This window comes from Phallusia mammillata, chromosome 2, assembly GCF_965637545.1.
Source record: "Phallusia mammillata chromosome 2, kaPhaMamm4.hap1.1, whole genome shotgun sequence".
NCBI lineage: Eukaryota > Metazoa > Chordata > Ascidiacea > Phlebobranchia > Ascidiidae > Phallusia > Phallusia mammillata.
Genome location: NC_137253.1, coordinates 25,670,636 through 25,696,667, shown reverse-complemented (window position 1 = coordinate 25,696,667; position 26,032 = coordinate 25,670,636). Strand labels below are relative to the sequence as shown.

Genomic DNA, 26,032 nt, shown 5'->3' with positions numbered 1-26,032 from the left:
ATCTAGATTGAAATCATTTGCGTATGTTACGTATTAGTCGAAATAATTTTACAAAGCAACAACGCATGACTAACGTTGGTCCGATTCTCGGGTATGCGGCATACCCGAGTTTTTCGTCCAGGTATGCCACGCATACCCGACATACCCGTGTTCGACGCCTATGAACGTGAGGCATTCCCAAAATGAAAAAAACGTTATGAAAAGTTTATTTTACATGTATTTCCATAAATACATTTCCTGTACTTATTATAACAGAAGGTTAGCCCATATTCGAACGACCGAACTGGAAATAAATGTTTTTAATAAAACTTATTTATCATGTTCTTAAAGTATATAGGTGACAATGTGACGAATTCGACATATTAAAAAAGCTGAAGATTTTCTACGAGTTTAAATGAAGGTATCATGATAACCGACCTGATAGAAGATATTCAGGCCTTTCACCATCTTGTATTCCTCCGAATCCGCAACTTTTCGTTTTGTCATCAACTCTTCAAACTTGCATGGTGTTATGCTTTGGCCTGTTGTGCGCGTCTCCAATACAGGTCTGCATGCGATTGAGGAAAACAATGAATTACAAAAACAATCTCTATCTTCCAATTGTGATTTTCGCATTTAAAGCTTCTCCTATTTTAGAGTTAGTACTAAATACAGCATTTAGCGCATGATACCGCAAGGTATAACGCGTGATGTGAAAATATAAAACGTAAAAAAGGTAAATAAGACCATATTGTAGTGTTACTTCAATTGAAACCCTCACCCCCGACCCGAATAGCTTAAAGGTCAGCACTTTTAATCGTCCGAAAAGTTATAATTTTTGCAACAACTATCTAAGTGTCCAATAAAGCTGTTTACTGTGTGATACCAGGCGATAATAGGCGGTAAATGCATTTAGTACCACCGCTATTTTAGGTGAGTAGAGGGATATCTGTTGGGGCAATAGGTAGATGTTGGGCTACAGATGTCACTACAGGATGGGGTATTCATTACAGTATACTCTTCTAGAATATAGTTACATCTAATGCAATTCGGTTTTGGCAACAGCATATCGAGTCTTTTCTCACGAAATATGCTTAGAAAGTGATCATGTTTGCAATCCCGTTATAACTAACAAATTTGACGTGTTTTATGGGACCATTGTGTAAGGAACCAACTTCACACAAATGTTTGGTCTGCAGGGACAGGTTTTTTTTTAAGGTTTGGTTTGGGTGACCGCTAAGTAGTTTTAAGAGACCGCAAGTGTTTCATTTAAATACCAAAAAATAGCCATATTTAATTTTGGGAAACCGCTGGAGAAATTTCGGTCCCCCAAAACACCTTAAAAAAACACTGTGCAGGGACATAAGATTAACAAAAAAATGAAAATATAAGCAATATTAAGCAATGTTTTACGTACCTTGTATATTCTGGTGGTCCGAGGTAAGCAAGAAGTGTCACCATTTTGTCGAAAGGACGCCGACCAACCGCTTTAGCATTCCTACAAAACATATTTTATCATAGGCTTTTTACAGGGCTTACAAAAAACTTCAACAAAAGGTGTAAAGGCATATTACAGAAAGTGTGTTATAATTTAGACAAGAAGTTGGACCCGGCTTTTCGAGTCAGGTTCAGGCTTAAGTTTGAGTAAAAGGGTTTAATTCAGGCCGTATTCGCCACATTTGTGTCGCAATTTCACTTTAGTACGACTAACTTTTAGGGCAATACGAAAAACAAAAGGCTTCAGATCAACTTTCAGGGTTGTAATATTGGTTTGCAGCTCTGACACAGACTTACCTGCTTTTTGCGAGATACTGTCCAATCTTTTCCTGATCATTCCACAAGAGGCGATGCAGAGCTTGGACGTTTGTGTCGTTCATGAATGACGTACAATGGCCCACGCTATCCACGCTCGAACACTCAGGAGTGGAGATTTGACGAAAGAAACTGAAAAAACAAACACTCTTGTCTATACATGTGCATCTTATAAAGTGCCTACGGTCTAACTTACTGTTGACAGACGTCAAATCTGGCTCTGACGAATTCGTTGAAATGCTTCATGTGTTCTTCTTTGGTGAAAAGCACGTGATTAGCGATGTTCTGCATCAGCTGTACAAGGTGTGTTTTAGATTGTTAGCAAGTTTTTAATGTACAAACATTGGTAACAGTGCGGAGATACAATAACGACATCGGTGGATACTGCAGCCTATTAAAAGAATAGCGGCTGTCACCTAAACACCATTACCCATATTTGAACGGGTATTGATTCACTATACTTTACAAAAGGCCCAAAACGTACACAAAATTTGCATGACATAAATAATTCTGCAAAAACGAGTCCTGCACTTGCAAAGTTGTTTAAAGGGTGTTTTACTTAACTTCAAAGATGAGCAATTTATAGTGATGCGAATATGTAGCCAAAAAGCGTTAGTTGTTTTTATTTGTTTAAAGAAACATATTCGGCCTAGCACGTTAAGCTCCTAATCAACAGTGAATAAGAAACAAAAGCCAGTTGTGTATATTAACATCTTGGTCCTAAAGTTTTGACCACATGTTTATTCCATAAGTGCAAGAAAAAAAATCCCAAGCAAAAACAACCCTGTATAGACAACTACTATAGGCAGACAACACAGATATGTGAAAACACAAACCTTGCACATAAACTTGAATGCGTGGGCAAGATTGGGTGGAATAGGTTTTTCCGATAAACCACATTCATATGGTGTAGCGATTGCAGGGTTAAGAAAACGAAGGAAGATGGCGCTTGCCACAGCTCCCGTACCGCTCTCGTGAAAACGTTGAGACACGACTTGGTAGAGACAGTGACATACACTCTTCAATTGAGGTGGAAATCTGTGTAGTTGGGACATTTTAGATTCAATGTTTGATGTTTAGTTTGAATTTTTTACATTATATACAAGTAAAACTTTTGTTACTAAAAAAGCAGCAATTTTTAATCTACCCAATTTCCTAAACTGTCAATTGTTAAACCATTTTAAACCTACTGGGCGTTTAGGCAATACGTTTTCTACGTCATATATGCGTGACGTAATGATACGAGCATAAAGTGATAGATGTATGACAATCTTTGTACTTCTGGTAAAATTTGTGGCAACGTTTTTTTGGTTCCTTTAAACACTCACTTGTCTGTTGAAGTCATAATTCTCGAGAAGAATCTCTCAGTAAGACGTTGTAGGTTGTTTCTGCACTGATGGATGTCAACCCCAGGCGGAATTCTCTTCTGGTCGACCTGCAAGGAAATAAAGTGATAAGACACAAACACACAACACCAAATAACAGAAAAATAGGAGACTGGGTAAAAAACAGAAAAAATGGTATGGCTTCATTTAGGAAAACAACTCTTTTATCGTCAACAAATGATATAGCTTAACGTGCTTACAGTTTTGTTTGTTTTTGTTGATAGTCACCCTTTAGAACACTAGTTACATATGTTAGCAAGGCATGAATATGCAAATTTAACGCTCGGGTCAGTTCGTGCAACTACTCGGCCGAGCACCGAGCATCAAAAACAGCGATGCTCGGTACCGAGTACTCGGGTTCTGGCTCGGCTCGGCCCATCCCTAAAATCCTTTATTTATTTTTTCACACTTTTTCTAATACCAAAATGACAACAACACGAAGGATAAACTGATGTTAGAATACGAACATACGTCGAATTGTAGGGCTGAGATTTCGGGCGTAAGACTCCATGCTACCAGCGGTTCGACCAGGTTGTGCAAATAACTTGCCCCGTAAACTTTGAAGCAAAACCTCATGATCTTGCTTGCTAGGGAATTTCCCCGAAACAGAGTCTGCACGCTGTCTGCTTCTTCCACCTGGTGGCGTAAAAGAGTTAGCTTCAGTTTTTTGCTCTGGGATTTTATCGGCCACTTTAATACAGCAAAAGCCCCTTAATTTAAAGCACAGTATAAAGCAGTGATTCTCCATAGCGGCTCTCAGGGTCGCATGCGGCTCCCAACTACTTATTTTGCGGCGCCCACCAAACCTCAGAAAACCACCGAAGGTTGCTATTTTAGGTTTCAAAGTAATAATATTTAGTAATTTTCTCTAAGGTTTCGTTTTTTGCGGCTCCCTACACACTTAAAAAACTACCATTTGGCCCCGACAATAAAAAAATGTGAGAACCACTGATATAAACGGCAAGAGCTTACCAGGGATTTTAGGATAATAAGAGTTCATTGAAAATACTTTTAGTGGAATAAGAGTTCGTTGAAAATACTTTTAGTGGAATAAGAGTTCGTTGAAAATACTAGTAAGTGTTGCAAAAATCGTTGGTGATTTTAATAGGTCATAATCAAACAGGATAAAAAATAAAGTCCAAAACTGGTAACCTAATCGTGACAAACCCACTATAAGCTGCAGCTGTGTCATACAACAAAATTACTTTGGTGGTCGTACAGTGTGTACAATGTACATAAAGAACCGGTATATTGATACATCATGATTTAAAGACCAGAGGGTAGCGGGTCTAACATGATACCTCAAACTACTGGCCGATCCCTACATTGTACATCACCTCTTTGGTAAACATGTTCCACAGGAGTTGATATAAAAGATGTTTTGCGTCGAATAAGGTCACAAAAACCCGAGCCAGCTCATCCTGCAAATAAAATGCGTTAATACTTTTGAAACTTCATTGCTACATTTGTTTTCCACTTAAAATGGGAATTTTTTGACAATCCCCTCAGTACAATAAGCGGGTGTATGTATGAATCCTCAGCCCATTAAAGCTATTTTGTGACGGAGACAACACACCATATAAACTGCATGCAAATTTTTTTTATAGGCTCTTGCTTTTGCTTTTAGACGCCTATGTTTAGTGGTACTTTATTTAAACTATTGCCCCAGCAGATCTTGGTAATAAGAGTTAATGCATCGACCATGCTTATACGTTCCACATTGTCCCACAACTCACACGCCCCCAAAAATCCACAAAAATCAGTTTTAACCTCGGCAGTTCATAATTTCTTACCATATAACTGGTGTGCACTACGTTGGCAAGCGCATTTGCAATGGGAAGTTCCCCGTTATCGCCCATCATTGTGACGAGCTCCACCAAGCGTTCAAAACGTTCAGCCGATACGCTGTCGCCCAGAGTGTCGAAACCAGCTGTGCCTTGCTGCAGAATCTTTATCAAGACTTCGAGGAACGCTGCTCTGGTTTGAATGTCAGGGTGGTAGGCTAAGCCTGTGAAACAAAGTAAATTGGAAATGCATTGCTTAGGTTTGGAATTCATGAGGTATGAAAAAAGTGTACCATAACGTTTGTTCGTTGTTGGCAAAAACATAGCTTCACATATTTTTTTGTCAAAATTCTTTCATGTTGAATTGATGAACATTAAAGTACAAATAGGACATGCAACAAAATGAAATTTTGGATTTTTTAAGTTTTCGAAGGACCAGTAACTTTCAAATAAAATGGGCACATATATTATTTTCAAAAATCACTTATGGTAAGAGGCGTGTATTATTTAGTAATCACCCATCGCATGAACGAGTCCGTATTCAATGTTGGCGCTTAGGAGATTTGACATGGCGACCACGAGCGAGCGTCGCAAAGACGGTGGGTCAGCGATCGTTACGTCATCAGCCATGACGTCAGTGTCGTCGCACTCGTCCGCGCATTCGCCGAGAAGACGCATGAACAAAGTGAAATACCTGAGTACAGCGTTTGACGTTTTTTAGGTTTATGAGATAACAAAAAACAGAAATTTGTGTAGTGTTACAAATAAATACGCAGTAAACCTAATATGGGCCCGATTGGACCAACAATTTTTTTCGGATTGGGCGAAGATCCGAATTTACCGAATCCGGTTTAAAGCGACGTTTACTGTAATGAATGTGTATTTTGACAGTTCTTTCTCACAAAAAATGCTTAAACATTTATTTAAAAAAAACAAGTTGATTAATTGTTTTGGCATTTTTCCGCAAATTTTTTGGTGGCTTACTCACGTAAAAAACAGTTGTGATTTCGCTTTAGGGACATCGCCGCCATCCCCCTCATCAGGATGTAGAGGAAGGCCGTTCAGTAAAGCTCCAATTGCTACAACCGCCGATACGTCCAGTGTTCTGAAATCACACGTCAAAATTTTAAACAAATTGTTCACTAAAAATAGCCCAGACTTATTTTAACTACTTCACTGTTGGTGATTGTAAGTCATGGCAATCTAGTAAATATGAACATAAATTCAATACCAGGATCAGCCCTGACGCGTTTACTCAGACCAGCGATCACGGAACTTTTATTTTTGGAATAAAATTTATGTTCATCTAGATTTTTCTAGGCTCTTTTCATCTAGATTGTTCTAATCTAGAATGCCTAGTGACCGCCTTCAAATAGGCCTGGCGTACTATGATAAATGACAATGCGTTAATTTATGAACGAGACACGATTACCCACAACCTATAGAGCTTAAACCGGATGCTTTAACCACTGACTGGCGACAAATGAAAAAAAATCATGTTAGAGAAAGTACCAAAAAAGTTACGGAAGCTACACTACTGAAACAAAAACTGATTTAAAAAAAAAACTGTCCAACCTCAGCAAATCATTGTCGACGTCGAGAATCTGATTAGATGACGCCATCACCCAGTCAGCAAGATGTTCCACCAACTTGTTGCGAAACTTGATCTCAGACAGGAAAAAGAAATCGCTTTTCCTGTTCATCATCTGCAACAAATCACACAAATGAACCACGAATCACTATCCCCATAAAACATCATATGATCCTAACATACTGTCAGAATGTTCAACGCTTTAAAAACTTTTTTTGCAATATTTAGTGAAAAACATATTTATGAGGAAAAAGAGCGTACTTGCACGTCATAAAGAAGTGACGTCACATCAGTTCGTAACACAAGATGCAGTTAGTTCTACCATCGTCCAAGTCATAATATTGTGCAGTATAAAGTTTAATATGTACACAATGTGTGCGTAAGTATAGAGCGAAAATTGGTGATCATACCTCAGAGACCATTTTGCAGAACATGATACGAAGACCCAGTGCCGGATTGCGCATTCCCATTTGTCGAATGTATCTAAAAAGCAAAATAAAATGTGAGATAGGCAAGACGGCGTCGTCTGTTAAGCCTACGAATAGTGTTTTTTTTACCTGACTATGTACAGGACGACTGTTTCTATGCTCTCCTCTCCCAGATAATCGCCATCTCGCTCCGAACACGTTTGAAAGATGTTGTGAAGTACAAAGATCACACTGTCCACAAACTGATCGGCTCCAGGGCTTGATTCAATCTAAGCAAGGATACAAAAATTAGGCTTCAATGAGAAGCGGGTAAAATCAACAAGAGTTACATAATGCTTTTTAATACTTGACATTTGACAAGGCATCTAACAGTAACATACAGAACACCTGAGCCATGTACTTGTGGCGATTTTAGTCATGTACTTGTGCCGAAAAATGCCGAATTTAGAATAAACGGTTTTAGGGGCCTATGTGTAAACTGCTGGGTCAACTTGGGTAAAAAAGCACAACAAACTCGCGTTGGATGGTTAAAAAATTAAACAAGAATTAAGAAATAAAAAAACATACCAAAACAATAAGTGACCCCTGAAAGAAAGACAACATCACAAAAGTTGAAAAAATGTGGAAACATAAAAGGTAAGTTTACATAGGGTGCAAAAAGGAAAACCTAAACTCACTCTTCCTGCTGGATTAAAAAGGTTGGTCTTCAGGAACAAATTGATTTGTTGAAAGAGGGTCGGATACAGAGCAGGGTGAAGATCGGTTGCTAGAAGGTACCTTTGAAATATAAATCATTATTTTATCCAACCCGCCAACACTTTTCTACAGCAAAAAAATACGGTTTGATAATTTCTACTGTTTGTCAAAAGAAATGCCGATATTGATTTTAAGCTTGTTCCGAAAAATTGTTTTCGACTGTCTTAGCTTCAAGACAAGCGCTTTAAACCTAAAATTGGTCGAGGCGTAAAGATTTTGATTAATACAAGTGACAAACTACTTTTGGATTTTACAAAAAATACCCGTTATATTAATCACATATTACTACAACTTATATGAAGTTAACTGGGAATTGTAAAGCAGAATCTTCCACAAAAATGTATTTTGGGAGCCATAGTGACTTGGCATTTTGTTTCGGCCAAAACCTTTTGCCACAGGTGTCATCAGTCCCTACCTCACGTCGTGCATCACGTCAAAGATTCGCGCGTTTCCATTGGCCAAAAAGTTGATCAGGTGACCCACAAATCGACTGGCGTGACCGGCTGAAAGAAGATTCTTTCCAGCACCTGGACCACCGGGACCTGCTCTGGCGTTGTTATCAGCTGCCGGAGTAGAAGGTGTGGCACTGGATGAAGCCACCGAACTACTGCTGGTGCGGCGATCCCAAGCCAGACTCGATAAACTGCTTGAGCTAAAAAGGACAAGTGTTGCATTCTGATTGGTGAATTGAACATTTAAACCAAAGCTTGTAGCTTATATACAGTATACCTCGGTTAATCAGGACCCGTTAACCGATGTCGATTATGTTAAAGCCTTACTACATTACAGATAATTTGTACCTCAAGTTTTGTCGTAATGAGGCAGAGATCCAAATCGGTTTACCGAGGTTTGCTGTATTTAAAAGTCTATCTCTTTTTTGTCAATTTAGGGATGAAACAAGTTCGGTAAAAGTTTTGCAAAGGGAATTTAATAAACCTGTAAAAAAACTTACACAGCTTCAACGGATTTGGCACACACGCCACCTAGCGAGCAGAGAAATCCGGACAGGTTCGTCCAATCTTGAATATCTTGCTGCAGAAGAAACAAAGGAAAAAGGTCAAACTAGAATCTCAAACACATTATGTAACACAGGAAAAAAAGTAATTTTCTAAAATTTACACATCAACTGCTTACCTTGTTCGGCATCTGACAATCCTTAGTAAGCATAAATAAGTATTACATTTTTTGAGGGTTGCTTACTACATAATACCTTTTCCCAAAGCCTTATATAATGCACTATTATCAACAACGTAGATATTTTACATTCAAAACATATAATCTACGTACCTTCGTAGCGACAGCCTTCTTTGCCGATTTGGCGCTGGAGGGACTTTCCCCTGAAGCAGTGACGAAATCATCTTTGATCTGTCTGTATGTGAGTGTGTGAGTTTTGGCTTCCCACTTCGTCAATGTGTCTTCCCATGCCTAACAAACAACCAACCAACCATCAAACGCCTAAAGCTGGTTCTGAATTTAACCAGAAGATAGTGTACGTTTGTAATGCGTTTGATTTGCCAAGAAGGCAAAACTACGCCCAGTCAGGCTACTGCATGTCTAGTGCAATTTCACGGAAAACTTTTAGGGTATTATGACGTCATACATTTATGACGTAATATTAGATTACTCGCCATACTGTCTTTTCGACTTTTTTTGATCGAATTGTTTGGAATTAAACGCTGTTATACAAATTTTGCTAGTTGCATGCGATACAATTTCCCTAAATGCCCCGGAATGTCCCAAAGATTAATAAAAGGTAACTAACGTTCATGAATAAAAGGATAGAAAAAATCGTGCATGTCCGAAAATTTTTTGACACAACAATGATTTGACAAAAATGCATCACTTGTGCCAGCACCAGAAAAAGTACACTTACCTCTAAACAAGCTGGTGGAAACTTGGCAAGGCGTCGAAACACTGCTCTCACTTTTTCCTGGATTACCTCGTCTTCTGCCAACAAGGAAGCCGCAGAAAGTTCCCTATAAGCTTCATGCCTTTCAGTGCCGAGCCGGCCACCCATGTAGTCGTCAAATGACCACCTATATATCCGTAACTTATTGGAGCGAGGCCTAGTAGTTTGATTTCCAGACACATAATAATCAGTTACCACAGGGTGGTCCGAGATTAAAAAAATTAAGGGCTGCGGTAGGATTTGGCTAATATTAGGCAGGACCGCACAGAAAAACTCTTGTATCGAGACTGAAAAAGGACTGAATTTACTGATTGAGACCAAAATATTATTACCACATTTGCTACTTACAATGTTCCTGCAAGTGCCGATGTTTACAACGAAGAGAATCAACGCATTAATGTTGCCACAAAGAACGAAAACGCCCTTTATACCTCACAATAGATACATTTCTACCTGCTATTTAATAATGAGCGTATTGTTAAGGGCTATGGATACTGTATTCGTTTCGATGATATGTATGCAGAAAGTGTTCGCGGGTCGCACAAAAGCTAGCGACTGGCTGCATTCGGACTGCGTCCCGGGGTATGGATCATCCTGAGTTAGCACGCATGTTTGCGAATTGGACATTGTTTTAAATGAAGTTACTTTAACATAATTGTATTACATTCTTTTGTTGAATAAATAACACTCTAAAATCTAATTTTCTGGAGTGCATGGTTGGATAATCTGTATAAGTTTAATGCAAGAGATTCTGAATTATACACTCCACAGTCGCCCTCCTTTCGGCCTTATTTTTTAACTCCGTCTCTATCTCTAAAAACGTAATACTCCGCCTATCGCCTGCATCAATTGTCTGCTTGAAGCAGGTGGCAGTGGTTATAGTATAAAATCCATACCTAGTACGCGATCAGTAACTGTTCAAGAACCATTGGTTTAATGCGTCTGGGGTTATTACAAGCTGAAAAGCAATGACCCAACGTTAATGGGTAAGCCGGTGATTTCGTACCTGAGTTCCGTTTCTTCATACAATCCCTGAAAGCAGGAGAGAACCACGGCAACCACTTCATCATCGGAATGCCATAAATGCTCCAATAAAGTCATTTCAAGCTTGAACTGAAAAATTATGCTGTATTGTTATATAAACACCAATACGGTATGTATGTTACATATCAGTATTTTCAATGCACCCGGCTTATTGCCATAAACAGCAACAACAGTTATTTGTTTTTTTGCGTTTCATATAAAAGCGGGAGAAAAAGCTGTTTAAGGACACAAGCGCTCTGAATTATAAGTATTTCACGCAATAGTTTTAAACCAATTTATGATTAATTCCATGCTCTACAACAAATTATTGTCAATTCTTCCACATGGTCGACCAACGACACTAAATTAGACATACATCATCAAAGATAGGGCCTTACGTTTCGTCCCTAGCAAAACCTTATTCAAGGACCCTACTACAAAGACTAAATACGTTATAGGCTACATAACAAAACCCCTAAAGTTTTAAAATTCCTCACTGAGCAGGAATTTCTCCCTATTTAAAAACTACCAATTTAGTGAATGTTAGGTATGGAGACTCAATGGGTTCAGTTAATCTAGCAGAGTATTGTACGATTTTTCGTCAAGGTAAATGTATGCAAATTTACGACATAAGAAATTACAAGGGTAAGGAAAGTATTGATCACAGACACAAACCTTTGTCTTTTTTACAGTGTCTGTGCTGTTCACAGCGCCAGCACGATGGTGGTTGTGAAGCAAAAACTCGATCCGACATCCCAACACTTGTTGCAGCCATTTGACCGATTGCAACGTCACTTCGCGTGACGTCACCATCTGGTTGGTCAGCAGTTTGTCGCAAACCGATGACATCACGTACGAACTGTTGGAGAAAAAAAATAATTTATGCCGTACAGAAAACGCAATGTACCTTAATAACTGTTTACAAAAATGCCGATGTTCTAAAAACCGAACATTTTCTAAAAAAATGTCTCAATTATTGCACCAGTTTTTTTTTATTGAAAATAATTAAAGCCAACTTGCCAGTGTAGTTTTTTATTCCTTTTATTTTTCTCCATCGGAATGTTTTAATTGAAAATAATCAAATGTTGTATTTTAATTAGAAAATCCTACTTCATCAAAACACGTAAAAAAGTAAAAATAAACTAGATTACAACACCGAAAAAACAACGTGTGTCCTTCTTCACTTCACAATTAAAGCATGAGTTCGACGGAGAAAAATGAAAAGCATCAAAAACTATACGAGCAAGTTGGACAAACTTATATTAAGGAATAAACAACTTGTAACTAAAACTCATGTTGAGAACACATGCTGACCTGATTTCCCAGAAGGTTGTCATCGGTGACTCCGGATTCCAGAGGAGGATGTTGCGAGGATCGTGGAGGTGGAGGAGTGCTCCTAAACTCTCCATGGACAGCTGGAGGTTGGAATTGCTCCTCACCGAGAAGAGAGTGAGGAGATGTGAAAAGAAATCGAAAACTTCGCTGTGGATCTGTTGACTAGTAGTGCCCAGATTCTGCATAATTTATCATGTATACTTCACTCTCATAAAACAACGGCACATTCAAACGCACTTTTGTAACTGGGAAGCTACAATTTTTATTTTGTCACTTTATGGAGCACCATGGGAAAATGTGGTTTGTTCGTTCATACTGCTGAAATTATGCATTTATTCAAATGCAAGTTTTAAAGCCCTTTGTCTTGGAAAAAAAATGTATGAATTGGAACTATTGGGCTTTCTACGTTGGGCCTAAATGCAACTGCACCCCGAAACGCACACTAAAGGTCAAATTTTTAGTCGCAGAGTTGCAAGGTACATGTTTTATTCTACCTAACCTGACAATAGGGGGGAAATTAACAGGGTGCCTTTTTCCGCTCGGCTCTGATAATTTTTAACCTTACAGCACAGCACTTGATGAATAGCATACAACACTGTATGTGTATTTCCTATTTTAACTACTTTTTTACATCAAACCTCTATAGTAACAATTTTAGCAACACAGAATGGAGACCTACGTGCAAGAAGACCGTTGGATTCCCTTGCACCAGTTGCAGAATGACACGCAGCAAATCTCTGTAAGTTAGCGAGTCGTCTTGAGAGGATCGCTTCAAGCCAACGTTCATTCTTTCCATCTTTTCCCGCAGCGACTGCTTTCCAACCAAAACCAGAACACAACGTTAAATGTAGACAAAACACTGGGGACTTCTGTTTTGGCCGTGCTAGACACGCATGAGATATGGTGGCATATTAAGTAACAAAGGTTGATTCGTCCAATGTTTCGTTTTTCGTATTTTGGTTGACGGTTTAAGTCAGTGGTTCTTAACTGGTTGTCCATGATAACTTTTTGGGTGGTCCACGGGACGTTAATTATTATATTTGGCAATGAACGAATAGGGAAATAGTTGCATATAGGTTATTGAATATCCAGGGCGAAAAAGAATTTTTCCAAGTTATTGGCAATCTTTTGTTAGCTGATACGTAATATTTTATATCATGTAATATATCGCTTACTAGTAACAGATTAAAAAGGGGGTGTCCAGTCTGATCTATTGGACATGCTAATACATATCTTTTGGAGGGTAATATTATTGAAACCATCACCTTCGCTTAAAATTCATTGTTTTTTACCTGTGTGCTTCTAGGCGATGTATGAACTTGAGCTTGAAGTTTCATCACACAATCGCAGAAGATTTTGCGGATGTCTGATCCATAGCAGTACAGAACATCAATTTTTGGCCACCAGGGCAACGACGGCTGTAATATTAATTGTACTATTAGGTGTATGTATATATCGTTTTAAAACAGGTAAATGGCAAAATTCTAACGTGACAACCATGATACAAGAAGGCAAAACATTTGTAAAAAAAGGAAAAATCAAACCAACAAATTTTGTCTTTTTAGTAGCACTGTTTAAAGAAACCAATGCTAATAAAACAACTACAAAAGATGTCTGTAAAAACAGTGTTTCTATTCGACAAGCAAGTGTTTACCTGCACTGATATACAATACATGGCCTGCACTAAAACCATTTTGTGGTTGACGGAGGATGAACTTGATGCACATTGACGCGGCAAAGCGTCTTGGTCAGGATCAAGACGAAATGATGAAACAAAACATTCAATGAGCGAGTCTTGGTCGCTTGTCTTCAAAAAGTACTTGGAACCATTCTCGAAAAGAAAAGTCTAAAAATATTGTTATGTAACAATAAGGCCTGTTTATGTGGTTTTAAATCGTTTTTTTTTTATCACAATTTATAAATGTGAACATAGGTGACTTATGGCTTCAATGTGCCAAACAAAATCATTTAGCTTTACATTGATACTGTGACACTGAGCCGCCATCACTTTGGTTCTCAAGCAGTTGCTTGGCCATTGTGAGCCAGTTTCTACTGTGGTTAATGCCCAGTTGTGGCATCGAATATGATAGGTGGCATTGAGTTTGAAGGCCATTTACTCCCAACAAAATGGATTGCAGTTGGATGGCTACACTAGGCAATAGGGTCCATCTCTTGTCACCCAGATGCATTGATAAGATTTTTACACGTTAAAACAATACGCACTGTCTGCAGCTTAAAATCATTTTTACTGAATGAAACCGATTTGTAAATTCATCCACAACTCACCAATAAGTCTGGCAGGAAAGAATCCACCAGTTTGTGGATGCAGCATTTTTCATCTGAGCGATTCGGAGCCACACAAGTGCCAACTTTCATCACACAAACAAAAGCATCAACACAATTTTCCTGAACTTGCCGATTGCTGGAACTGCTTAGCAACTTTTTCATGTTCATAAAAATATCTGTCTAAAATGAAAAAAAGCGATCTTTAACTTGGGTGTGTTTTTGATTGTACTGGCTAAGGCTGAACATGTATGTACATTTGACAGTGAAAATGTAATTTTCTTTAAATTTTCTATTTTCTTGCATAAACCTATATATTATGTTTGTGGTGACTAAGTCATCTTACCTTTGACGTTTTCTGAAGTTGCTGGGGTGTCATGTTTTGATTTATGATGTCCTAAAATTAAACAAAGCTCCAATAGAATATATAAACACTTTATAAGTTAGAGAATAATGGCTAAGCTATTGGCTAAAGTAATAACCATTTTGAAATACTGTACATACTACTTCACATGCAAATTGTAAACAGTTTTTTTCCATAATAAAGGTATACACGCACTGTACAGAACAAGTTAGAAATGTACAATAACGGATCTTGTTATAAGTTTTATGGTGAAAATAACTGCCCAAATAGATGTAAAAAGTGGCATTCTTTATATTTCCACCGTTTCGGCAAATGCTCATGCTTTTTCTGTCTATTTGGGCTGTTATTTTCACCATTACACTTATGAACAGATTTGTACATAGTGTTTCAGAGTTAGAAATTTTTGTAGCAATAAAAACTTACTGGGCATAAAACTAGCAGTAAAGCTTGTAGAGGCCAACACAATGACGCTTTCTTTTTTGAACCATCGTGTGCTGCATCAATCAAATCGAACAACTTTTCTGCAGCATTTGATAAAAGTCTGTTACGAGATATGAGTTCCTCATAAGAAATCTAAATAAAAAATTAAAAATGATTTCAAATTTTCTGGGTCATTAAAACTGGATTTAGATTATAGTTGCATGTATAAATGTATAAATTTTAGTTTGAAAGTTGGTGTAATGCATGGTATTAATGAGGCCAGGTTGTTTGATTAAATCTAAGCTGATAAAGAGTATACAAATCATGTTCCTAATACTTTTGAGGATTGTTGTGTAAGCTTAATACACATTTTGCATCATGGCCATTATAAATTTCGAAGAAATACTATAGCAACAAAAACAAATCAATATCACAATCACCATGTACAATAACAGGATGCACTAATGAGCAAGACCATTCTCATTACAATGTGATCAGGTCGCAGCTAGTTAATCCTACACAGCAGGTAATTATCAACAGTTTACCTGTATCTGAACTTGTGTTACATCACTGCTCGCTACAGGATCATTCTGGTTTTCACTGCCTTGATCCGGTTTGTAGAGCAGATTTAGCTCTGTCGGATATGAACACACCCATCTCCACACAGCCTGATACAAAAAACATGAAAAATGATAAACAGTACTGAAATAATCCCTAAAGACGCAAGTTTGTTGAGGTTTTAGGAACACAAATAAAACAGAAATTCAAAATATACTCACAATAAAAACAACACTGTCATTTTAAAATACTGTTAAAAAAGGAATTTATAATTTGTTTACTTTATTCAACTGTGTTTAAGGAAACTTCTAATTGCGTAATTTTTTCAGCAACCCTTAATTGCCACAAATCAGATTTGACTAATCTATTAATTCAAGCCATTTAATTGCCGGTTTTCCTTTAAAAAACGTGTGCCAATCCAATAACCATCTTACTATGTGAAGGTTTGACAGGACAGCCACTTGGACATTTTTCTTCAAGCTGCGAAACTTAAGAACAATTTCTGCAACAACAAAAATGTTTCAGTGTAAATTGTACAAGTAGCTTTTTCACACTGAAGCCTACCTTCATGTGAAGAAACAGAATTTTTAAGTATACATTACAGTTGGTTAGGGAAAAAAACAGTTTAAAATACCTTCAATGAGTCTTGTAAGTCTGGATACATCAATGTGTACATGTTTGATTAAATCCAAATCGCATAAGTCATACACATCATCAGGATTTTTCGAAAGGTCATTCAACCTAGATTCAATGTAAGGAAAAACCTGTGACATTTCTACACTTATTTACATATTCTATTCCAAGCGAAGCTGCTGCTATGACAGATCATATAAGCAACAGCCTAACAATAAGACATTTGATGCAGAGTAACAGGTCTGCAAACTAAAAAAAATTGGACTGATTGTTGAAGCTGATGCACACCTGTTTCTTTTGTTTAAAGACTGATTTTTTTAGGTTCATTAAAACCTGCATATGGCAAAACAGGTTGGATTAGTTTTGTGCTATATTCAGTTATACATTGAAAGTTGTTTTTCGTCACCAAAAACAAACGAACCACCAACCATCCATTTTATTTCTATCACCAGAAATCAATTTACCTTGTTGCGATTCTGTTGAAAACAATATTGAAGTTGTTTTGACTGATGCAGTACAAAACCTGAATGGCTGAAGTTCGAAGTTGAGTCAAAATTACTTCATTGGATTGTTGATGTAAAAACTGAAGATATTTAAAAATTCAGGATATATAACATATGATATAAATTTATTGTTTAGCAAAAAAGCATAGTTATATACCTGACATATTTCAGGCAGAAGCTGCTTCATAAGAATAGAATCCTCAGGCAAGGCAGAATCTTTCTGCAACAAAATAACCTTTTTTAGTATTGATTTGTTATGACTGAGGTCACCACAAACACTAAATTTTTACAAAATACCAAAAACCCAAGTTAAGAAAATCAGTTACGATTTTGCATGCAGGAGTCTTATACCCTTCAGTCACTTATACTGACAGTGGAGGTAGACAACTTGCTAGAGCAAAGTATTGGCAAGAATCTGAGGCAATGCAGTTTATGTTTGCATTGGATTCGTTCCCTTGCCTACATTACCTTACAAATGTAAGTATATATTTAGTGTTTTACAGAAACTGTATGGATTATCTTTGCATCATTCAACCAGTATTTGCCATTTAAAGAGAAAACAGTTTTACAGAATCTTGCCTAAAATCTCCCTGATACTGAAATCTTGCCTAAACTAACAAATATTTTCTTCCAATTTTCAAGGTTTTGTTTGGTGTAAAAATTGGATATCTGACATATTTTTTGTTGCCAGGTTGATCCATGAAGGACAGTGTAACATTTTCACAAACCTGCCTATAATACTATCTTACCATCAAAACTTAACCAGGATTAGTCAATGTCACATTTTTCATAAAGTTTTTACAAACATTTTGAAAAGCATTTTGAAAAGCGTTTTAAAAAGCGTTTTAAAAAGCAAAACAGGTTATGTACAAAAAAACTTACAGCAGTTATGCATTTTTCCAGCAGGTTTAAAACAACAATTTGGCAAGTGTAAAGGTTGTATTCCTGAAGATCACCATAAATTCTCTGAAACAAAGCAATGCAAGTTGAAGTTTTATATAACATTCAACATAAGAGCATAATAGTAAGTTGGGCCTGTTTAAATTTCATTCAAATGCATCTAAATGAAAAGAATACAAATTATATTGTAGTATTTCATTCAGTATCATATGGAGGTCTTCAAAAACGGTACTTTCTTACAATGTTGGAAAGCTTTTTAAGACTGCTGGTGAGGCCACTGATGACTGTGGGACATTTGCTTTCACTAATGTTCATCAAACAATCTTTGTGGCTTTCTAGTTGACTTGAAAGTGGAACATTCTTCGTCACCGACAATGCAAGCTGAAATGCACATATAATACTGTAGTTATAATTTGCCAATCATCTGTTTGTTTTTCTGATGTTTTGTAGAGTTTCAGTTTGACACTTTGATGTGCACAAATTATAATTCATGCATATTAGATATCAAATCTGTCATTTACAGTGTGTAGTATATTATACAATCACAAGTTACCAAAGACACAGTCTGAGGGATGGAGACAACAGTGATGTATTTTAACACACTGAAAACTTCAATAAATTTTGAGGTCATACGCCGTTCATATATTTTATGTAAGTAATAGGCATCTCAGTATCTTATATAAATAGAATTACTTCTGGTTGTTTATCACAACACCAAACAACTGGTTTGAGTGTCATAGGTACTCACAAATAAACATATATTATTAATTTCAAAACTAAATGCTTCTTCACTTACAATTCATTTTATTAATTTACTTATTAACTAACACAAAAAAACTATATAAACAAAACTTACTAATTTGTCAAACTTGGCCAATACAGCTGCAATCCATTCTTTTGGGCGATGAACAGACATTACTCAAGAATAAAATTACACTACATAAAACCTAAAACCTGGGCAAAAAAATGTTTGAAATTTGTCTGTTACATTACATCTTACATCGTTACATGCACAAAATATGCAAAAATCCTTGATCAGTTTGTGAGTGAAATACCGATATTTCAAACGCATGTGACATGCCTATAATCGAAACAGACAGACGCCAATAAAACAACTGCTGAACATGTAGCAGATATCAAAAAATCAATAAAACACGAATGCTGTCTGACTTACATCCGCTCAGCATTTTTTATTCGAAATGGCAGGCCATTTTTGCCGAGACACTTGTGCCGTAAATATCAGTGATTTCTTTCAACCTTCGTCAAGCTTTTAAGCCGGTTAGATAAGTTTGTGAATGAACCAGTGAACAACAAACGCGTTTGTTTACTTCAGCGCAATAGCCATGCTAAACTTTTAATCCCGTGCAATGTGGAATTTTGACCATTTTTGGAATTTGGGAGAAATTCCCTTTCACTGTCTGCTCACATGAAACCAGAATGCTCAAGAAAATTACTCTGTCGCTTTGGATAAAGTCAAACATAGTAATTTCACATTTCAAAAAAAATGATTGCAAAGTACTTTTTTATTGCGAACCATCAAGGAGAGTCGACTAAACGAGAAACCAATATAAATCAATATAAAAGTAAACCATAAAATACTAAAACAGCGCTGTTCGACTATCCAAACCCAAAACTGAAAATTTTGTACATTTACAAGTACGTCCAAATGTTGGAAAATGGGTAGTTAATAAACGTTTTTTGACGCATTTATTTTCAACAACCAATTGCAATGTGCTCAAGGAGATGTGACAGCTCCACTCGGATGCGGAGAAGGTCGTTCGGATGGTTTTGAAATTTTCAGGCCGTCAGGTGGCGCCACGATTTGATTAAGTAAATCGTCGATGACCTCCTTCACCACGTGTAACCTGGCATCATCGGAATCCTAAAATATAACTAAAATGTGCTTTTGGTCATCAAAACTAATTATATGTAGACTTTTAATACGTTTTAGACCCATAGGCAGAAACCTTTTCTTTGGCACCCTATTATAGCCTAGTTGACGAGCTTTTGTCAGTTAAAATTTCATGCCAAGCCACTAATAATGCCCCAGTTGCTAGTTGCAGACCTGTTTTCTTCAGTTAAATATAACTTTTTTGTACAGGTACGAGAGTTGTACGGTTGTGTTTGTCCACTTAAAATTCTGATTTAGCTGTCGGAATCTCATAAATGCATCGTTTCAGTTTGTTTGCTTAAAAGGCTTTTGTGTAAACGCTCGCTTAGCCGTTATTTATCTTAACCCAACCTACCTGCTGTGTTTCCTCAAAGCGGTTTTCAGAAACGTTGACAAACTGTTTAGCTTCTGCACAAAACAAATTGGGTCAAGGTGTCAAATCTTATAGCACATATTAGCCTACACTTGTTTATCGTACACAAACTTTACCTTGTTAAGTCCTTATGATTAAAACAACAATTTTACAACAATGTTGATCAGTTTACCTTCGGATTTGTCTTTTGGTTCAGTTAATGGAAATATAGGAGCACATACATCTGCAGGGTTAATCTCAGGCTGGTGGAGTTTTAAAGATTCCTCGATTGCTCGTCTCAACTGTTCCTCCTCCGACAAAGCAGAGATATCTTCCTAAAAGTTCAAAAACAGCAGTAGTTTATAAGTAAGGAACCGATGCATAATAACACGATATCGGGTAAACTCACAAGAATTGGATCAGGCCGAGTTGTCGGATCTGCTGGAATATCTCGTACAACCTCCTCCGGCTGGAGTTCAACTTCCTCAAAAACTAAAGCAGAGTTTTAAACATAGTTTTACCATTTGGCGTTTATACGTGTCATTTAGGCTCGGTTAAATGACTGAAGATCCCAGTTCATTTTTTTCTTAAAATAAAAAGACGTTAGCAGTAAAAGCAAATGTTAGTGACACAATTTTAACCGCTAATTCTGAAAGTCCTGAACACAAATGTGTAGTCAAATTGTATCAAATGTAGGCAAATTCGACAGTTTGACATAAAATAAATCTTACATTTAAGTAAACGCTGCTCTTCAGTAGGCGTTTTGCCTTTTTCGATAGCAGGGTCCCGATAAAGCTGCTCGGTTTGCGAGTATTGTAAAGATGCCTGGATCGCCGCCGCCATTTGCATGTCTTCGCTTAAGTTAGGAATCGTGTACTGAAAAAATAAGACCAAAATTAGGTAAAATTGCAGTTGTTAAATTGGAAACGATTGCATGGATATAGCCACACTCAAGAAAGTAAAATGTTTCAGCACGTTGTTTCACTCCACACCATAATAAGGTTACTGCATGCATCTTGTTATAAATGTTGTCTAATAATAAATTTGAAGCACTTTATCCAATGTTTCTTAGAGTTGTATAATTTATACCTTGCTTTGTTTTGGCGCTGGAGCCTTCAGTTTTTTAGCTGTTTCTTCTATAACAAAACAAATTGTAATGTGTCACTCTACATGCTATCGATTCAAAAGTTCATGACCAGCGTGTTGTCATGTTATAAAAACGATTATTTTAAGTGTTTAGTTTAAATTTCTTGACACAAAAGAAACACAACAGCCAGAACACTTTTTAAGTACAAGTCAGATACAAAACTTTAAATTCCAACCTCTTTGTAGAATTTTAGCGATTTGTTCTACTTCAGGATCCGTTACACCGTCTGTTGCATTTGATTTGTCTTCAAACAAATTCTGAAGCATTGCTCGAATTATGACAACGATTTCGGCGTTCCTCGTCGGCCCAGCAGCGATTTCGTAACTTTCCATGGCGTCGAGAAAAAACTGACGTGCATGAAACTTGGTAAGCTTTTCTTCAATTTTACCGAGCAGATTATTTAGCAGCGTCTGCTTTTTTAGCCTCTCCCCTTCCATGTAGGCTTCCACCAATACATCAAACGTGACGTTGGCTCCGGTAGTAGCGATGTCAGTTTCTCCATATTTAAGCCCCATTGCCATGCATCGGACCCAGCAATGGACTTTGGCAAGCATCATATCGTCGAGGTCGGCATACCTGATATCTTCAAAGTTAGAGCACACATCTTGAGTGAGAGGCAAAACCCGTTCCCGCGTATACTCTTCTTTGAGATACTTCATGCCCGATTTGGCCATAAAGTAGCACACCCGGAAGGCTTCCATGCAAAACTCAATTCTTGCTTCGCCGTTTTGCGGAAGACCATCGAACATTTCCATTGCGTATTCAATGAACTCGCAAGCTTGCTCGTAGTAGAGCTTGACAGCGAGCATCCCAGCGACTTCCAAACATCTTGGCGCAATAGTATCGCGCGACTTTATAGGGATGTGGTTTTTCAGACGCAAGTTCACAGCTTCACTCAGCTTCAGCAGACGCTCGGAGTCCTCGTCGTTTTCGAATTCACCAAGACAAATGCTGATGGTTTCTGCAACGTATTTCGCATTTTCAGAGTTAAAAAATACACATACAAACTGTGATGACAGTAATTCTATTTTTTATATGCATTTGGTTACCCAAGAAACAGTCTATGTGTTTTTTAAGTATATTTGTGAGGTAACTTTTGTTCACATATAATGGTTTGCTGCCTTCCACATGTGTACCTGCATATTTATCTTCCTCTTTCGAGTTCTTAGGGACTGAAATTGATGAAAGTTTTTCCTTTATCTCTTTGGAGATTTTTTTGGTTGACACAACAGAGTCTGTAAAGTCGAAGATTTCGTAAAAGAAAAAGTAAAAATCTACAATAGTAAAAACATTCGAAAAACATAATTGTCAAATGGAAACGATTAACGACTAAGTTATCTGACTAAACATACCTCTAAGCAGAAAACTTATACGTTCGCTTACTTGTACTGGCTGTTCCGACGGATCGAAAGGGGTAGGAAAACTCCTGCAAACAAACATCCACCTGACTTTCTTCTTCTTTGCCAGCGTTTGTAAGATCCCTCAGACGTTGCACTTCTTTCCATAACTTTTTTCTTTCCAGGAACATTTTGGATCCGTCGCATTTTCTGAGGACCTGGCGCATCTCATACAACACTGCGGAATTTATACAAATTTTATTAGGTCGTCACTTGCCAATTGTAAATCTATCTTACATTCTCCACTCGTTGCTCGCTTTTCCGGGTCCTTGTCCCAGCACTTCACCATGTTGTTTCGAAAAAAGTCGAAAATTTCAGTGTCAACCAAGGTTGTAGGTTTCTTGACGTCCAAGTGTTTGACTTCAGGGCGCCCGTATCCGCATTGGATGGCGTTAATGATGATGTAATACGGTGCGTTGGCTTCTTCGTACACGTGATTTCTTGCCGCAACCTCATACATGATCATTGCCAAACTGCAAACAATATTCGGATCAAAGTTGTAAGCGGGCCTGAAATTCGAGCATGAACCCTATCTACTAAGCTAGGTATTGTTATTTTTTTTATTTACGCACACAGAACACAAAGTCAGGCCCGAATTATGCCCATTTGCTGTAAAAAAAACTAAGCTCGAATCCGACCTACAAACCCTGGCTTGACTTACAACTTTAATTCGGATGGATGATGGTCCAGTTATACGTGGGCTAGGCAAATAACTTTCAGCACAGACCACAAGACGTAAGTTTGCTTAAAAACGATTTTGAAATGCTGATATACATTGTGTTGGAAACAAACCTGTACATATCCATAGCTGGAGTTCTTTTGCGGGTCACATCTGTCAGTAGCTCAGGTGCCGCGTACCACTGCGTGTGTTGTGTAGTTGGTGCCAGCTCAAAGGAAGCCGCCGTGGCTCCTGTTGCCTTGACGATGTTGGCAGAACCAAAATCAGCGACTTTGGCTGAGAGGTCAGAGGTCAGCAGGACGTTGTCCGTCTTTAAATCGCCGTGACAGACAAACTTTTGCGGACCATAGTTGTGCAAAAGCTCCAACGCGGAAGTGATATGCTGAACGATACGAAGTCGAACTGCCCAGTCGATGTGGGGAATTTCCTTGTTAAAGATGAAGTCGCTTAGAGTTCCGCCGTCAACGTACTCCATCACTATACCAATACAATTAGCCCATCTTGTGATACCGAGCAATTGGACAATGTGGTCGTGGTGCAAAGTGGATAAGATGTTCGCTTCTCTCGAGACACTGTACAAGGTATCAATTACTCTTGTGCAAACATAAAATTTACTGACAAATAAGAACCGGTTTGCGCCCCCAAATTAAGCACTTAATATCTAAGGTATATATAACATAAATAAAAAACCAAACCGGTTTTAAGCTTCAACATGGAACTGTGCTTACTAACCCTTTTAATACTTTTTCCTGATTCTCTTTTGTTCCCGTCAAATGAAAGCATTTTATCACTATCGTCCCAAAATCACCATGACAACAACGACGAACAGCTCCGAACGTGCCACAGCCCAGATAGTCCTTTACACCATTTTTCGTCCGAAACTTAGCGATGTCGAACTCCGAAACCAGTGAGGAGAAATTGTAGTTGCTATTCTGTAGACAAGTAATTGAAATTTGTGCTTAGGTGCAGCAATGCGGATTAAGAAGCAATGTATCAAAAATTTATTTCGAAGATATGATATGCCGCTAAATTTTGTGTGGATCTAGTACAGTGAAAACGTTAAACAACCTTCCAATCAAACATATATATTGCCACATCTCACACGCCAGCAAAAAAATGTTGGTTTAGGACTGTCATCGCTACAAAAAAACACTGTTTTTCTGTTCAAAAACGTGCATTCTGATTCCAAACTTAAAGAGCCAGAGGCATTTTATGAGCTAAGCTTTACTTTTTACACAACTGAACTAAACAGATAGCCATGTGAGCAGGCCAGTTTAATTGCTGTAAGGGCTTACCTGTTTTGAACTGCTTGACTCGCCCATTTAGGCTGTGGCTGCAAAAGTTCCACTGCCGACTGGCACCGCACACTGCAGTCAATAGCAGGCCAAAATTAGGTTTATGAGAGTCAGCGGCCTCCGTCGTTTACTCAAAACTGCGGTTAATGTTTTACTTAAGGCAAAGAAAACACATCGAGAGTCGAGACACGCATAAGGCTCGGTATGAGAATGTGTTGGTTTGGCGTCAGTCGTTAAAGTTTGGACAAGACTGTGCTTAGCCTACAAAGCCATTATACTTTCTGCGTATGTTGATCCACTTTTAATACTATCCTTTGCTTGTCTAAATTGCCCTAATATGAAGTAATTGATTAACAAATGTCATATTTTCTCCCGGTTCACTTTCGACTGTCTGCCATGCTGACGAGTGACGATCAATTAAAAGCATAACTGCGCTGGAGCGTGACGCCTTGTAAACGTCTTTTCTCTTGTTGCTGTCGCGTCGTGCTGCTCAAGACACCATGTCCCCAGTCAGCCGTAGCGCTTGATTAATCTCCGTAACTGAAGCCCTGTATGGCGTCGTTAGAGTTGTCCGGGCTGACTGTGAATCTAGAAATCTAGTGCGTAAAACTTTGACATGGACGGAAAGCACATTTTGCTGTTAGATTTATGTTCTTCTCACAGTCACTGCCACATTGCATTTAATATTGACTATATCCATTGTGTGTACACTGTATAGTTTGGCCTGAAAAAGCCTAAACAACTTGTGTATTGGGTTATCAACAAGTCTTGTGTAGTTGATTTTAATACTTTTCATCAATAGTATCAATTATTAAGTCTAGCGTGTTCGAATACGATACAAACGGAAAACAAAGCTATGTTGAAGCTAAACTGAAACTAACACAATCCCGCCGGGCGCTGAGGGTTAAACCGCCCATGTTGTTTCGAAATAGTATGACCCCATTTCGCCACTTGTCCAGGGGCTTTGTGGTAATCACCAAAACCTACAAGAGTAGGTACAAAATAACCATGCGTTATCGATTGGTGACAAAAAAATATTTTTCATATTCATATCGTAGAGTCCATGCTTTTTATCTGATCTTTCGACTAATAGTAGGCAGGACATTTTAAAATTGATACACTCCGTTTCAATTGTATCTAATTAAAATTATAGGCATCCAAAACATTTGGATCAGTCAAGCAAAAACACAAACATCGCAAAAGCACAGAATCGATCATCTCGTGTCGTAAACACCGAACTCTTTAACTTTTACCGACTGTTGACTGAACAAACATATGCAACATCAGCAAAATGTTTACTTTAGCTATAAATTGTATGTGACAAGCAAATGACAAATAATTGTTGCAAAGAACGGATTATGTTTCAAATACGACCTGTGGCGTTTGTCGAGTTATGCTTTGGTTAGCCATGAATGGTTGCATATATTTATATTGAGGTAAATTGTAACAATACTATTAACTCTACCAAATATGTTCAGTGAGAAACGAAACAAGAATCAGTGCCAATGCTGAATTCGAGTGGGTGTGTTACTCGAAAGGCATCTGAGATAATATAGCCTACATGTAGATTATGCTGCCGCTTAGGATAAAAAAAAAATTTCTAAATCC

At 37.8% G+C, this 26,032-nt stretch overlaps 2 protein-coding genes across 3 annotated transcripts in view; both read right to left on the bottom strand.

Annotated features, from left to right (window-relative positions):
- LOC145215544 (neurofibromin-like) overlaps positions 1-18,624 on the bottom strand; it is a 36,765-nt gene extending 18,141 nt beyond the window's left edge. The window contains exons 1-36 of one of the 2 annotated variants that reach the window (XM_080084247.1): positions 18,520-18,624; positions 17,904-18,044; positions 17,646-17,729; positions 16,921-16,983; positions 16,725-16,843; positions 16,262-16,368; positions 16,062-16,129; positions 15,615-15,737; positions 15,073-15,222; positions 14,632-14,682; positions 14,289-14,468; positions 13,657-13,848; positions 13,295-13,420; positions 12,682-12,816; positions 11,982-12,181; positions 11,343-11,526; positions 10,651-10,757; positions 9,609-9,771; positions 9,023-9,160; positions 8,688-8,767; positions 8,151-8,387; positions 7,657-7,756; positions 7,109-7,248; positions 6,962-7,034; positions 6,536-6,666; positions 5,949-6,065; positions 5,479-5,654; positions 4,970-5,184; positions 4,514-4,597; positions 3,648-3,812; positions 3,120-3,226; positions 2,628-2,829; positions 1,988-2,085; positions 1,774-1,923; positions 1,397-1,477; positions 418-547 (exon numbers count right to left, since the gene is read on the bottom strand). In XM_080084247.1, coding sequence (XP_079940373.1) covers positions 418-547; positions 1,397-1,477; positions 1,774-1,923; positions 1,988-2,085; positions 2,628-2,829; positions 3,120-3,226; positions 3,648-3,812; positions 4,514-4,597; positions 4,970-5,184; positions 5,479-5,654; positions 5,949-6,065; positions 6,536-6,666; positions 6,962-7,034; positions 7,109-7,248; positions 7,657-7,756; positions 8,151-8,387; positions 8,688-8,767; positions 9,023-9,160; positions 9,609-9,771; positions 10,651-10,757; positions 11,343-11,526; positions 11,982-12,181; positions 12,682-12,816; positions 13,295-13,420; positions 13,657-13,848; positions 14,289-14,468; positions 14,632-14,682; positions 15,073-15,222; positions 15,615-15,737; positions 16,062-16,129; positions 16,262-16,368; positions 16,725-16,843; positions 16,921-16,983; positions 17,646-17,729; positions 17,904-18,044; positions 18,520-18,579 — 4,677 coding nt within the window. In that variant the 5' untranslated portion in view covers positions 18,580-18,624. The remainder of the gene's footprint in view (positions 1-417; positions 548-1,396; positions 1,478-1,773; positions 1,924-1,987; positions 2,086-2,627; positions 2,830-3,119; positions 3,227-3,647; positions 3,813-4,513; positions 4,598-4,969; positions 5,185-5,478; positions 5,655-5,948; positions 6,066-6,535; positions 6,667-6,961; positions 7,035-7,108; positions 7,249-7,656; positions 7,757-8,150; positions 8,388-8,687; positions 8,768-9,022; positions 9,161-9,608; positions 9,772-10,650; positions 10,758-11,342; positions 11,527-11,981; positions 12,182-12,681; positions 12,817-13,294; positions 13,421-13,656; positions 13,849-14,288; positions 14,469-14,631; positions 14,683-15,072; positions 15,223-15,614; positions 15,738-16,061; positions 16,130-16,261; positions 16,369-16,724; positions 16,844-16,920; positions 16,984-17,645; positions 17,730-17,903; positions 18,045-18,519) is intronic. The other variant, XM_080084248.1, reaches the window with a different exon arrangement.
- A 550-nt stretch (positions 18,625-19,174) lies between these two features.
- LOC145215236 (uncharacterized) lies at positions 19,175-24,825 on the bottom strand. The gene is made up of 13 exons (XM_080083918.1): positions 24,425-24,825; positions 23,862-24,061; positions 23,243-23,701; positions 22,688-22,923; positions 22,437-22,628; positions 22,190-22,288; positions 21,229-22,014; positions 20,996-21,042; positions 20,638-20,782; positions 20,316-20,398; positions 20,100-20,241; positions 19,910-19,962; positions 19,175-19,545 (listed from the first exon to the last, which is right to left on the bottom strand). The coding sequence occupies exons 1-13, from the start codon at positions 24,449-24,451 to the stop codon at positions 19,399-19,401; spliced, it is 2,616 nt and encodes an 871-aa protein (XP_079940044.1). The 5' UTR covers positions 24,452-24,825; the 3' UTR covers positions 19,175-19,398.
- Between the last annotated feature and the right edge of the window lie 1,207 nt (positions 24,826-26,032).